Raw genomic sequence first — 14479 nt, 5'->3', positions numbered from 1 at the left:
CAGTGATGTAATTGATGGTGAGAGCGCCCTTGTTTGTCGTCTGGATGTTGTGCTGGGACCCAGTCAACCCAGCGAGAGCCCCACTACAGCTCCGGGTGCACCGGCATTGGCGAGTCAATCCATGTTGGAGGACCTGAAGTTTGGTTGAAAACAGTCTGGCCACTAGCAGGAAGCTACGCCTTCCCATGGTAAAGCGCCTAGCGGATGGTAGAAATGGCTATTCAAACATCAGGGTAAACGAGAGAAATTAGAGGGAGCTTCGCTTCCAGCACGAGTGTCATGCGTGCCAAGTATGCCAACCGTTGAGAGTTTGGGGTTGTTTTTCTATGTACGATAAAATGCTGGAGGGGAGAAGAATGCAAACCAAAATCTATGTGCTTGCCGTCAAGCTAACCTTTGCGCCTTCCATAGCCTGAATATAGTACAAAATGTGTACACATGTTCCTGAAACAAGAGAGCCACGGGCTCGTTGTTCGAACACGCCAACGACCTGCCTCAATCACCTGTTGTTGTTGCCATTGCCCTTGACTAAGTGCGATAGCAGTGCCGGCAAAACAAACACCAAGTCTTCAACATCATATATGTTACCCTGAGGTCCTGGTGCCTCTCAATCGCATCGTCCATCATTCCAGCCTGTACGCCAACGCTCCTGCCATCGCGAACAGTCGAATTGCGGCTTGCCCAATTTTCGGTTGACGTCGTTGTGAGCACCACATAGCCATTTGCCAAACTCATCGCGACTCCCGACTCGGGGTACCTCCCGTCCCATGTATGTTGTGAAATCTTCAGCACATACCCAACATGGGTAAAGCTTGGAAAAGAGCTTGACAAAGCTCAAAAGGTCTGACTGTTGTGACTTTGATGGCGACTCGGGGTATGACGCTGCAATAGAATGGAGAAGTGTCCAAGTACCACGTCCCAAAGCTTCTACATCTGGAGGACAATCTGACCGGGAATTGGCTAGACTTGTTCCATCGACAATCGATGGAGTGTCCTTACTGGTTGACGTTTTTTGCTTCGTATTTTCCTTCGTCATGGCCGCCCATGCAGCAAATGATGTGCAGCTTCGACAACTGGGACGAATGTCAGGCCAACCCGGTGTCCGTTGTAGTTTCGCCTTTTGTGGGGGGAAAGACCGGAAATTAATCCAAATTTACTCACGGTTTTCCGTCCTTGCCCAAGACAATACCCTTGGGCAGCTTCTTAGGTTGATGGTCACCATCTGTTTGTGTGAGGATTGGCGTGGCAGGATCTCTATCCCGTGCGTTGTCCATGGCCAAACGGACCCCCGGACCCTTGCGCAGTCAGATGATGATTTGGAAGATCGCCAATCGTTTATCGGTTGCTTTCAACTATGACACGGCATATATGGCGACACTGAGGTAGGTGAAGGTGGATAATTTTGCTGGTGAAGTGACGTATTTGTCAGCCTCGTGGTGTTTGGAGAGGCTGCGCAGTTCATGCCAGACCCGCTGAACTGCAAAACTGCCTGTGCTGTTGTTGGCCACCAAGGTTGGTTGGCTGATGCACATACTTGACCAGACCTCTCTGCTAATGGGGACCATTCTCTGGAGGCATCTTATCGATAAGCTAATCGCAGCTTGTTTGTAGTGAGCCACTCAAGTGCTAACATGTCAACTGGTACCAAATATTAGCCAGAGACGGCTTCATCCGACCGCTATCTTCGAGATAACCCACGGGCTCTACTGAGGCAATGGGCAATGAAAAAATTACATACCATTGGCTATAGCTCTTCAGAAGAAGCCGAAAAAGAAGAAGAAAAAGAAGGAGCATCTCACGACTTATCGCTATTCAAACTCCTTTCAGCATGGCAGCGCAATCACTAGGAGCCTCGGCTGCTCATATCGCGCCGAGAAAAGTGCCTGTACTGCTTCTCAAGACAAAGTCAACTCCAAGTGATGCATATGAGGAGATTTTAGCAGGACAAGAACACTTGAATGAACCGCTCGATCGAAGCTTTGACCCTCGCTTTGTCCCTGTTTTACTACATCGGTTTGATAATGGCGCAATGCAGCGAGTAAGGTCATTACTTGAATTGAACCAGATCAGCAATGAACCAGGCCGCAAGTACGGCGGGATGATATTTACATCTCAGCGGGCCGTGGAGGCATTTGCTAAAGTGGCTAATTGTGAGAAAGGTATCGTCATTTATCCCTTTTCCTTACCTCACTGCTCCATTTGCGCTCCCCGTAACTCATGATTCTGGTGCTAATGAGAAATGCCACTCATGTAGGAGATGCTGTAAATTGTCTTCAGAATGTGCCAATATACAGTGTTGGGCCCGCCACGACCCGCGCATTGAGAGCTATCCAAGCAGAGCCGCCACTACAGATATTTGGTGAGCACACTGGCAATGGCGAGGCTCTAGCAGCCTATATTCTGGAGCATTACCACGGCTGGTATTCTGACCGCGAGGCCCTGCCTCCTCTTCTATTCCTTGTTGGCGAGCAACGCCGTGACATCATACCTAAAACTTTGATGGACCAAAGTTTGGCGCACGACCGACGAATCCTGGTCGATGAGGAGATAGTCTACGGTACTGGTGTGATGGAATCATTTCCTCGAGACTTTGAGGAGATACTCTATGAGACTAGGCACGAACCTGAGCGCTGGATAGTTGTATTCTCACCTACTGGGTGCGCTGACATGCTCCGAGGGCTGGGCCTTCTTAACCAGCATGGTGACAAAGTCGACTTGCAACGCAGGGATGGCAAGAGTTATATTGCCACAATTGGCCCAACAACAAGAGCACATTTGATGGACCAATTCGGTTTTGAGCCGGATGTTTGTGCTGATTCACCTAGCCCGGATGGGATCTTGGATGGTATTGTGAAATTTACAATGCGCCATATCTGAAGCCCATGGCCTGTTTGCCCTTTGCGGGCTACAGAAAACTGGTAGAAGGACTTTTCTAATTCCAGACATTATAATGTTGTTGTGTTTAGAATACTACAACTCTAATGATACATAATGCTATGGCCCGAGCTGGGCACAGATATCATCATCCTTGTCCTCTCCAGAAGGCGTGCGTTTCGAACGCATGATACCGAGGTGTGTTTTTTACCTCCCCTCTTCCTTAAACGATGCCCTGCCGTCGACGCCGGTTTAGCTTCAATATTCTCATGAAAAAAGACTTCCCCTCGCAGCTACGGAGTGAGGTGTGTTCTTTGCTACCGCCCATGTATATCCAGCCCAAAGGAGAAAGATCTGTTTGTAAAAAAAAAAAAAACAAAGGCAAAACATGCTAAAACGACATCCAAAATTGGCACTATACACCAAGAACCCATAGTTCAACACCCCAGACACCAAACTTTTCCCCTGCATCACTCAGAGGTTCATTGCCAAATGTCTCGCATTGGGAGCTGTGACCAATATCCAGAGAGTCGTCCAGCCATAATCCATAGTGGCCGCCCCCGGAACCAACAGAGAGATATCCTGTTTCGCAGTTTATATAGCAATCGTTTAGTCCACTATAAGGAAACGCTTTGAACCGAATGGACTCTGATGGAGTGGAAGTTCCACTCCCTGATAATGATGCTGGCGCAAGGGTCGTGCTGCGGGTAAGGTTTGTGGTGTCGGCTGATGGAGGCAAGGGGAGAGAGGCAAGGATCGAGGCCCTCCACAGAAAGCATTCACCGTTTCCGAAGTATGAAGGTGATGGACGAGGATACTCTGAAAGATATGCTCCGAATGTCTGCATAGTTTTGTCCAGTCACGGCACGCTGTTAGCCCTCATAGTCTTCGGTATTCTTGTATCGCTGACAAGGCATTGACATAGGAGAGAAATGTTAAGAAACCGCCGCGCAGGTTGGGCACGACGGGAACACTGACTCACCCCGCCTTCTTGATCCTTCACTACAAGTACGAATCCAACCCTGCGACCTTCGTAATGCCGGCACTTCTGATACAGAGTAGACAAACTAGCTCCATCCTGCTCAAGGCTGTAGATCAAATGCCATTCCTCGACAATGCGTAGCCTCTCTGGTATCATGGTTCGAATCTCCTCGGCTATGGCGCTGGTCAGCAACCGGGCTGCGGCTTGGGTACTGTCTCGATAACCATGTAGGATGAGAGGCTCCAGCGGCGGGGGACGGAATGGACTGGCAGTAAAGGCCCGCCGTGCAGTCGGAGTGAAGACGCCATTGACGCCGTCCTTGTCGTGTTGCTCGTCGTTTTCTGTTTCGCTTCCCAGCCTTGTGTCTTCGGTCGAAAATCGTCGTATCAACCCCGTCCACATCCTGTCTAAAGACCTAGCGCGGCGCGGGCGGGGATGGCGGGGGGGAAAAGACTGTCTGGTTGTGGTGCTGTGCGATGGACCGTGTGTGCAAGGATAGTTGTTTGCTTCAGAATTGTCTTCAGCACTGAAGAAAATCACCGTCGAATATAATGCCGTTTTAGGTTTGGGGGACGATTTCAAAGAAACTAGACAGACCACGTAGGTGGTTGAAGGGAGCTACTGTGGAGATGATTATATCATACCGGACCAGACCTGACCAGACTGGAAGTGTCTGGTCTGGGCAGCCAACATGGACATGGACCTAGGTGTCAAGTTCTTATGCTAAGAAGCTTGCGTATCGACTTCGTGTCGGTAGATAGACGGGCTAAGCAGGAACCAGACATTGAACCGCCCGCCAGCCCACATGCACAATGCGGATGCACATGCACCCACCTCCGCCCGCCTGGCCCGCACGAAACAAAACATTGAAGCTTCAAGCCGTGAGCTGGAGGTGTGCAAATCAGGGAACAAAATACACCGGGTACACAGTCCAGGGCCAGAGAGAGCAGAGAAAGAAGACAGAGAGGATCCGTACGGGATGGAACTGAAAGTGCTCTAGTTCTTGAACGCAAATGTTCAATCGTGTCGCGAAGAATGGAGAATGATGGATATCGATTCGCGACGGAACGGCCAATACAATCGACCTTGCGGAAAGATAGTTGCCCGAGGTTTCAGGAGTCAGTTTAATACTCGGCATGACGGGGTAACAAGGCCCCTCAGTTGGCATCTTCCAGTTTGCCAGGCGTCAGCAATTTTAATGTTCCTTGTTGACCAGACTGTTCTCACTTCCGCACGGCCCAGAAACTGAAAGCGCGCACTGCACTCAGAATGCGGCTGCGAAGCATATTTGTTGAATCAATGCCCAAAGAGCCCTTGCTAGGCAAGGTTACGATTTCCAAACATGATTTACAATGGCGTTGCATAGAGGGAGATAGCACATGCTCGTCGACCATTTGAAAATTGGTTGTGGTAATACAAACGACAATTTGGAAACAAGCACTTCCCATTCAGGCACAATCAAGCAAGCATTCTTCTCTATTTTCCAATTCTTGGCTACAACCTTCGTCTACGTGGTTATCATCCCTTTGCGGCATCACTGTATTGCGTTGGTCACTGAGGGACAGCTAATGCGGACGTAATGAGAGCACCAACAAGATTTGCTAACTCATTTGCTGAATGATTCGTGGGCTGCTTGCTAAAATATCACATTACCACCATTTGACCTCCGCTCAACCTGGTAACACATTGTAGTGTCGATGCGCATAATTCAGGTCTGGGCTACATGATTCGATCTGAGACTTGTGTCAGTCCATGGAAGCCGATACAGGACTATTATTTGTTCCGTTATTTGGTTTTTAACCCCCCCTCAGATCTATCAACTATCCTGACATTGCTCTCCTGCGTTGACACAGTCTGATGATTGGCATAAATGCTGCACCAAGATTTCACAGCCCATTATACCCAATAAACCCTTGTATCTTATTCACTGTCGCGTGTCATGGTACTTGTTCTGTAGTAACGCCAGATTACCTCATGATTTCTTGATAAATGAGTTGCTTCAGCTGTTCTTTGCTTAGAGTATCCTTGTGCTTGTCAAAGTCGAAAAATTCCTCGGGGATTGGAGGCGCGGTCGGCTCGTCTTCTGGGTCGTGATATGGTTCCAGATAGGGATGCTTTAGAGCCTCCTCAACAGTAATGCGTTTGACGGGATTAAAAGCCAGTAGTTTCTCAAGCAAGTCTAGTGCCAAGTCGGAGGTTTTTGGAAAGAGAGTCCTGAATGGCACCTTCTTTTTGAATGGCAAAGAGCGAATATATTCTCTAGCACGTCGCGACTTGATGCCATAGTAGTCCTCCATGGTTGGTGTGCCAAGAACATCGAGAATCAGCGTCAACTGGTGGTGGTCTGTAACAAAGCATGCCTGTCAGCATCATGATAACCTAGCGACCGCCGTGCTTAGAGAACTTGGTGCTTGGCACACGGTAATGCAGGCCAAGGCCTGCTTTAAACCTCGCCCAACGATTGAATAGTTGGAAAAAAAGAGAGGAACAAAAAGGGGTGAGGCCACAACAAAAAAGAACATGCGCGACATACAATCTTTACCCGGGAACAATGGTTTCCCACTGAGCATCTCGGCCAAAATGCAGCCCACAGACCAGACGTCGATAGCCTTGGTATATTCTTTGAACGTCAACATAATCTCTGGGGCACGGTACCATCGTGTGGCAACATATTCGGTCATGAAACCGGAATTATCTTCTTGAGACGCAGCCGATCGAGCGAGACCAAAATCACAGACTTTAAGGTCACAGTTTGCGTTCAGGAGGAGGTTGGATGGCTTCAAATCTCGATGTAAGACGTTTGCTGAATGCATGGCTTTTAACGCGCGTAAGGTCTGGTAGATGAAATATTGGCAGTGGTCGTCTGAGAGATCCTGTGTGCGTATGACCCTGTGCATGTCGGTCTCCATCAATTCCTACGGTGTGGCAATCTGGCTCAGCACGATGCTTGCGATGGACAGATGTGTCACCTTGCAAAGGTGATCAAACGTGGGCAAAACTCACCTGAATGAGATAAACCTCATTGAATGTGTCATAGCCACGGGGTTTCTGGATGTCAAGGATAGAGATGATGTTTTCGTGGTTGAAATAGCGCAACAGCTTCATTTCTCGCAAGGTTCGGAGACAAAACATAGAGTGGTCGAACGGTGTGATCTTCTTGATGGCAACTTTCTGCCCAGACGGTTTGTGCACTGCGGAACTGTAGCGTGACTCTCCTGTAAGCAACTACCTTGGGTAGAGGATAGGATCTTTCCTCGTGGCTCTGCGAATAGACTCACCAAACAACTCCATATGCACCTTCGCCCACGACGTCTTGAATGTCGTATTGCTCACTGACATTAAAGGAGATCTTACGGGAGCCTCCCGCATTCGGGGGGTTCGAGCGAGACATGATGCTCTCGACAGGACAGCCCTCGCGGCTGTTGAATCAGTTCAAATGTTTGGTGTTGGCGGGGTAGAGAAAGGGTGAGTGAGGTGAGGGGGAGTTGTCGAGCACCGAGAAGGTCAAGGGTCAAGGGTCAAGTGTCTGGTCTGGTCTGGTCGCTTTGTTGTTGGCGGGTTGTCTGCTGCGATGGCTAGAAATAAATAGTTGCGGCGACGAAGCAATACAATTTGAAGAGAGAACGAAGCGCCAACTTTTGGAAGAATGCAAGAGAGGAACGGTAAATGTTCGCCGGAGTGAGCGATTGTTCAGTTCGAAAACGACGGTCGCACCCTGAAATTTGCGAGGCTGAATTCAAGGTACCACCCCCGCTCGGGCCTCCAGTCGTGTTGATGAAGTCTGGTGGTACTTGGGTCCCTACCTACCTAGGTAGGTAGGTAGGTACTAGGAGAGAGAGAGAGACTGGAGGGTTGGCAGAGGGTCGGAAAAGTCTCGACCAAGAGCTTGTGTAAGGTGACGGCGCTCTAGCACTCAGGAAGAAGAAGAGAGATGAAGGGAGAGAGAGTAGACTGTCGACTTCGGAGGAGGTTTGCAAGTGATGGCGATTTGAAATCACAAACAAGCAGCAAGGTCAAGACGATACATGTAATCTGGTTGAGACGAGCACAGGGCAGTGAACAACAACAGGCGCTCAGGTGGTCTGGTGTTATAATGGCAGGGACCAGGTAATGTCTGAACATTTGAACCGTTCAAAGTTTTGCTATTCCCAGACCAGACCAGTTGACAGCTTTTGGTGGGGTTTGGTCTGGTCAGCTTTCTCCATGTCTGCTCAATGTTCAGACTGGTTCATGTTTGGTCCAGGTACATGTACTGTTAGGTCCGGCGAGGTGAGGGGCGCACATCAAATGCGCACCAGACATCATGCAGGTTGTTGGCCAGCCGGGGGCCTGTCTTGTCCCCTCTCATCAAGTATCGAGTGGTCAAGTGGTCTCATCTGCTTCTCGACCTTGACGCATCGGGCGGATCCACGGCGTGTATATATGTAGCTTTATGGGTTTCAAGTCAGGCGAGGGACGGTACATACCTACTAGGTAGGTACCTAGGTAGGTATCTAAGAAAGTTCACGGAGCAAGACTACTAGCACGGGCTACATGTGATCAATTGATATTATTACAAGCTGCTGGCATGGACAATGGAAGGCTGTGGTTGCCTGTGACTATGCGTGCAACCTACATACATAGGTATGTATAGCACATTCAAACAAAAGAATAGTAACTTGACGAAATAAAAAACAAAACAAACAAAAAAAAATGCAGAAAGGGGAGCTACGTCTACGTCTTGTAACAAAATCGCCAGAGAAGTCTACCTGCGAGCATACTTTATTTATCAAGCTCTAGATGTCGTTTGTTTCTGTCCAGTGTTTTTGTACTTGCTCAAAATGGAAAGGTGTGACGTTGACTACAGGAGACAGTCAGTCAGGAAGTCAGTCGAGTACCTGGCGGATTCAGGTCTGGCGGCACTGGGGTCTGGTGCCAGTCTGGTCAACATTTGAACTGTTGGTTCCTGGTCGCATTTGATTCTCCTGGCAAGTCCCACCAGACCAGCCTCGACTACCAGGGGTTTGTTTGGAGCCACAAGCGGGCATCAATTCGTCGGACGCCAACGAACTAAAAGTGGCCAAGGGGCCATCGTGTCGCACGCGTGCATCACCAGACGGCTACTAGTGGAATCTAGTGGCTCTTACTTAACCAACTTCCAGCTTTTTCAATGTTCTGAGTAGCACTGCCGGCTCAATCTTTCCTAACTGGTGGAAGCTACCTAGAAGATGGAGACTTATCTCGTGTGAGAAGGGAACTCGACTAGTCCCATCCAGTCCAGACGGGTCAAACGTCTTTCGTCTTTTGGATCCAGGTCCAGTCTGGCCGACCTCAACCACAGGCACTTGGCAGTTTCCAACACACTTGCAGGACCCTGGTGAGGTCAGGTCAGGCCAGGCCAGGCCCGTCCCGCCCAAACCAATCTGGAACATGGTCTGGTAAACACATGTACCTACCTTGGTACAGGTATGTTCCTTCATGGTACGGAGTATGTACCGCACCTAATGTACTTAAGTACCTAGGATACTCTCTACTCCATACTCCCTACCTATACCCAGGTAAAGTACGGAGTAGACCACCAGATGTCTGACTCAAGGGTCATATTCAAATGCTAGAGGCATGGCTTGCTTGAGAAGTACGGAGTCCAGCCCAGGTCACGGCCCTCTAAAAGCCAAGCCCATTTTCCTTCTCCGTACGGGGTCATGAAGCTTGGATGTGGGATGAAGGCGAAATCTTGTAATGAATGTAATGAATCCTTCCTGTCATCGACCAGTCCACTAAAGCCTTCATGTTGACCAAAGGAACAACATGGAGCAGTGGACAGGAGTACCTCTGCACAAAATGTTCATTGTCGCAAAACCTTGGCAGCGTTTTACAGTCCCCAGACTCGAGTATCGAGTTTGGTAGTTCTGCCGTCCATGTCTGCTACGATTGAGTCAGAAGGATGATGGAGAATGGCAGACCCAAACGTCCAGCACACCGATTAGGTCCTTCTATGGAGTCTGGTACTCGAGCCATCAAATGTCCAATCCTGGGCACACCCGATTCTGGTCAGAGCGCAGGAGACTCTAAATAAGTTGCAAGAGAAGGTAGCTAAGCATAATATGCCCGAGCTCGGATTGAGAGAAAAGGCAGCTGATCAGCTCAGTCGTGACAGCTAATCGGAATGTGCGTTAGTGTGAAGAACCAATGAACTACTTTGTCCGTGACGGCACCAGACGGCATATGTATCTCATAAGAAGAGAATCCGCATCAGATATCACAAAAACGTCGACCCCAACCAGCAACCTTTCAAGAGCTTGGTGCTGCCTCTCAAACTTACACACCACAAGAAAAGCTCCAACCAACCAGACGTCAGCCAGTCCAACCTCGAGAACCTTTCAGACTAGGACCATTTCATCCAGTGAACATTCAAGATGACACAACCACTTCCCGAGACAGTCCCACCCGGCGGCTAACAAGATGTGATCACCCACCAATGACTTGTCCAGGCACCAGAGACACAATGTGCCATATGCAGAACACTCAAGTGGAAGCACACTTGCTGTCCCCCATGTCTCCAATGTCACAATCTGTTGACTGGATGTCCACATGCCATGGGCTGGGGCACGGGCATCTGTTGATGGAATCTACTCTGTACGGGGTACTCTGTATAGCCAACCAAAAAGACTGCTGTAGCCTTGAGGTTGTTGAAGCGCCAAGATACAAGCTCCAGTCTGCTTGCGGTCTGGTCGCTCAGTAATTTCGGAAAATGAGGTACACACACCGCGATCCGTCTGCCGGCCATGGCATCCTGTCTCACGATTTCATTTTCTTGCCTTGTTAGTTTTTGTTTGGATGCAAAAGTTGGCCTATCGTTCGAAGTTCCTGGCCGGTGATGCTACGGGGCACAGATTTGCAGAATAGACCTCTTGTGGCTAATGCTTACGATATAGGCTCGCCTATATGCTTATAATGTTGTCTCACCGGTGCCTGATGGGGTATACAGGATTCCTCGATTTCGGGAAGAGCCTGTAACGTGGTGTTGTACGTTTGCCTTGAGTCTCGTTGCTTGGAACGCAAACCCCGAAAACCCTGAACCGAGTAACTTCATATCAATGTCAACCTTTCATCAGACACGGCCCAACAAGGCTTTTTCTCTCCGTTGGTATCGAAAATACTTTGCCTAAGTCTATTGCTCACTGAACCTCAAAATCATCAGGACGCGGCCCGATGTGTCCCAGGCCATTGCTCCTAAAGCACCATCAACATCACCATCACCATCACCATCAATATGGCCCCTTCCCTCGTCCTATTTTCATCGTATTGCTCGTTGCATTACATCACTTTCTTTGATTTGCCACATGCTCGCTTCAAGATCTGACACCCGCCCGGCATCTCTTTACAATGCTCTTGCTTGGACTTGCCAAATTTAGCAACAAAGGATAGGCTCTCCTTATATCAAACGCTGAGTCTGTGGTGGCTCCATTATTGAACAACCTGTTTCTAGTTAGCAGATTGTCCCATTCCGATGTCAAAAAATTATGTAGGATCATTGCAGTGGACAATAGCCTGTCTCCAGCAATCCAAGTAATACTGCCGTACTTACCTTCTCTCTTAGCACTCCAAGCCATTGAGCCGCACTGACTCCTTGATCTGCCCGATCCTCCACAAGTAGTGTTTGCGCCCAAAGCTTCAAGCTAGGTTCGCCATCCTCCCTGACTACGTATAGGTGAGGAACAGTAATGCTTCCGACTCCAAGTGACTTGTGATCTTTGCTCTTTTGAATTACCGCCCTCACGCGCTCGTTGAAGTCATTTTCCAGTTCAGGAACCCGGCCCTTGCCAACTTGTACTTGTGTTCGATCATCAACTCCAAAAACATCCGCAATGAGCTGGGGTATAGCCTCGCGTCCAACCCAAAGGAACTGGGTCTGTCCGTCGTCAATCAAGTACAGTCCATATGGGACAAGCCGCTCCGATGACAGGTTTATAGCAGGTGGCAAAACAATTTGGCCGGTTTCTTCATCTGGCATGCCTGCATTGTCAGGCATGTCATGCAGAGAGTACATTCTGGGGTAAATGTAGCGCATCAACAGTGGCACGGGCAATGTGGAGAGGAGACAGAGCGCAGCAGAACGGATGTCAGATGGAATCTGCGTGGATTTCCGTAATCCCACGTTCTTGATGAGGCCGAGAAACAAGACAGGCAAGCCACGCAGGTTCGCAGGGAACTGCAGACCCCCTCCGCCCATGCTGCCACCCGCGAGTTCCTTCTTAAACGTCTGGAGCACCTCGGTGAGCTTGGCTTGTAAAGCATCTCTTGCTGCCTCCAGTCCGCTGTCCAGAGTCCGCTCTACAGCCTTGTGACTGAAGTAGGCGGTGATGGCACACTGGTCGGCGGACGCATACACATCAGAGAGGTTTGTGGTGGTCGGCAGAGACAGGGTAAGCACGCGGATCCTGCGTTCCCCATTGCAGGTCGTGTGAAGTACCGCAGCTTGAAGGCAGACAAAGTTTTTGTTCAAGTTCTCGTCAATGGCTACCTCAACGACATAACACTGATCGCGTGGGAATGCCGGAAAGGCACAAAGGTCTGAACTGCGGTTGAAAAAATTGCCGTAAAACGCATTCATGCGAAGGCCAGTTGTGGCGCGGACACGAAGAACGGCTTCAAGACCTATTTCCGATGACAAATAGTCGCTAAATTCAGACGCGAATTTCAATGCGTCCTCCGGACGCGACGCATGCCAGCCCGGGTAGAACCATGTCTGTCCGCCAGTGTATCGTGGGAGGTTGCTGAGCGATGCAACATCTTGGTACTGCGAAGAGAAGAGAAACATGTCAATGGAAACCTGGTTCTTTGAGCATTCAACCGCAAAGCTCTTATAGAAGCTATTTGCAGTCTGCAGGAGACTGCCTTCCCTAGATGTCCCGAGAAGTTTTTTGTCTTCCCTCATGTCCAGTTTGCCATCACCAATGTTGGGTAACGAGGCTGTCATTACGACGATTTTCCCACCAAGCGCGGAAATAAGCTTGTGGCCAGCCCTGAGTGCCGAGCCCATACAAGAGCCATTACTATGGTTATTCTGAAACATGTCCGGCAGCTTTTGCAAAAATTTCTCGATGCTCTGACGGCTTTCAGTGAGAGACACGAGTAGGTCGTGAGGTACAGGGAGAAAAGGCTCTTCCAAGTCGCTAACAACAAGCATGTTGGTCTCGCCATTCTCGTCTTCATCTTTCGGAATGGAAAAGTAGTGCAAGCTAGTATCCACAGCCAGGAATCCAAGCCGGGTACGCCTATCAGCGTTGGGGATCCTACTGAGGCTATCGAGGATCGTGCGGGCACTCGTGGCCAACATGCCGTTCGAAATTGCGGCATAGCTGACATCAAACACGAAGAGGTAAACCAATGGCTGCGGAGGTCGAACCATGTATTCTTGTGGCGCAACAAACTCCACGACGGAGTGATTCAGCTCGTGGCGCTGCATTCGGTCTACTGTCTGTTGAGCGGCAGCATCCCAATCAAATGCTTGTGGAACATCGTTGCTCAGATTACACATGTTGCATCTCCATCGGTGCCCATGGTCCAGGAATGTCACGAAAGGATTGATATAGGTTCGGCAGCGGCGACAACGTGCGATGACCTGGTCTTGGATAATGGGAATTTGGTCCTCGTCATCATGAAGGGCGCCGTATGGCTGGATAACCAGCGCAAAAGGAAGCTTGGATTTCTTGAGCAGCGAATTGGTCGTCGGAACAGCATTGAGCGTCGACCGAATATAACGTGGCGAGCAATTGGCGTCAGGAGAAGGCGTCACACTCGACTAGAGCATATGACAATGTGGTGAGCAATGGATCGCGTGGAGTTTTAGTGTGTTAACAGTGGTTGTTTGACTTACGTTAGGTGGTAAAACAATCGGAGGTGGCGGCAAGTCTAGTTCAGAAACTGAGAATGGATTGTTCATTAGGTCCGTAGGATATAGCTGGTTGAGCGGACCAACTCGGGCTGGTTGTGGTGCGCCAGTTTGGGCTGGCTGTTGATACTGTTGGGGAGGCTGTCCGCCAAGTTGCATACCACCCATACCCTGCGTGATACCAGCTACTCCCGAACCAGCGCTTTGAGGGGCAACGTTGGTATAGCTTTGATCAGGGGCCGGATAAGCTCCATATGAAGCTGGTTGGTGAGGTTGTACGGGGGCTTGCGAGTACTGGTAGCCAGGACCAGACACTTGCTGTTGAGGATCAGCTTGCGGATAGCTTCCATATGCGGCAGGTTGCTGTGTGGCAGGCATTCCGTACTGCTGTCCGCCACCTTGCATTTGACCTCCTACAGCAGCATTGGCTCCAGAACCGACCTCGAATGCCTGGGCGGCGTATCCTCTCTTCTTTTTCTTCGATGGTGCCGCGGCGGCGGCATCTTGTGGTGCGAAGCCGCCCTGGGCAGGCTGCTCAAGCTGCTCGGGTTGCCCAGGGTACTGGCCGTAGCCCTCGTTGGGAGGAGCGGACATGTCGAGAGGCGGTATGCGAAGGAGAATTGATGATGGCCTCAGATGCCACAGAGGGATAGGTGGGGGAGTAGCGCAATGGGAGATTGAGACCCGGAGAACAAAAAGAGCCTATGGCAGGCTCTGGAGGAAACGTCGGCGCAGTCACAGGTGCAGCT

General features: G+C 49.9%; 5 protein-coding genes across 5 annotated transcripts; 1 reads left to right on the top strand and 4 right to left on the bottom strand.

The window, feature by feature from the left end:
* Positions 1-607: 607 nt before the first annotated feature.
* Positions 608-1036, bottom strand: VFPPC_08168 (augmenter of liver regeneration; the record flags this gene model as incomplete). Its single annotated transcript, XM_018286920.1, has 1 exon — positions 608-1036. The coding sequence occupies one exon, from the start codon at positions 1034-1036 to the stop codon at positions 608-610; it is 429 nt and encodes a 142-aa protein (XP_018143719.1).
* A 792-nt stretch (positions 1037-1828) lies between these two features.
* VFPPC_08167 (uroporphyrinogen-III synthase) lies at positions 1829-2877 on the top strand (the record flags this gene model as incomplete). Its single annotated transcript, XM_018286919.2, has 2 exons — positions 1829-2159; positions 2255-2877. The coding sequence occupies 2 exons, from the start codon at positions 1829-1831 to the stop codon at positions 2875-2877; spliced, it is 954 nt and encodes a 317-aa protein (XP_018143718.2).
* A 1880-nt stretch (positions 2878-4757) lies between these two features.
* VFPPC_17843 (hypothetical protein) lies at positions 4758-5024 on the bottom strand (the record flags this gene model as incomplete). The annotated part of the gene is made up of 1 exon (XM_022429520.1): positions 4758-5024. One exon carries the CDS (start codon positions 5022-5024, stop codon positions 4758-4760), a length of 267 nt encoding a protein of 88 aa, XP_022285426.1.
* A 799-nt stretch (positions 5025-5823) lies between these two features.
* On the bottom strand, positions 5824-7247 carry VFPPC_08164 (mitogen-activated protein kinase; the record flags this gene model as incomplete). Its single annotated transcript, XM_018286917.1, has 4 exons — positions 5824-6200; positions 6390-6771; positions 6860-7055; positions 7135-7247. The coding sequence occupies 4 exons, from the start codon at positions 7245-7247 to the stop codon at positions 5824-5826; spliced, it is 1068 nt and encodes a 355-aa protein (XP_018143716.1).
* A 4055-nt stretch (positions 7248-11302) lies between these two features.
* On the bottom strand, positions 11303-14324 carry VFPPC_08163 (protein transport protein Sec24; the record flags this gene model as incomplete). The annotated part of the gene is made up of 3 exons (XM_018286916.1): positions 11303-11314; positions 11424-13640; positions 13716-14324. 3 exons carry the CDS (start codon positions 14322-14324, stop codon positions 11303-11305), a joined length of 2838 nt encoding a protein of 945 aa, XP_018143715.1.
* Between the last annotated feature and the right edge of the window lie 155 nt (positions 14325-14479).

This window comes from Pochonia chlamydosporia, chromosome 4 (assembly GCF_001653235.2).
Source record: "Pochonia chlamydosporia 170 chromosome 4, whole genome shotgun sequence".
In the NCBI taxonomy this organism is placed as follows: Eukaryota; Fungi; Ascomycota; class Sordariomycetes; order Hypocreales; family Clavicipitaceae; genus Pochonia; species Pochonia chlamydosporia.
This window is presented reverse-complemented; position numbering and strand designations above follow the sequence as displayed.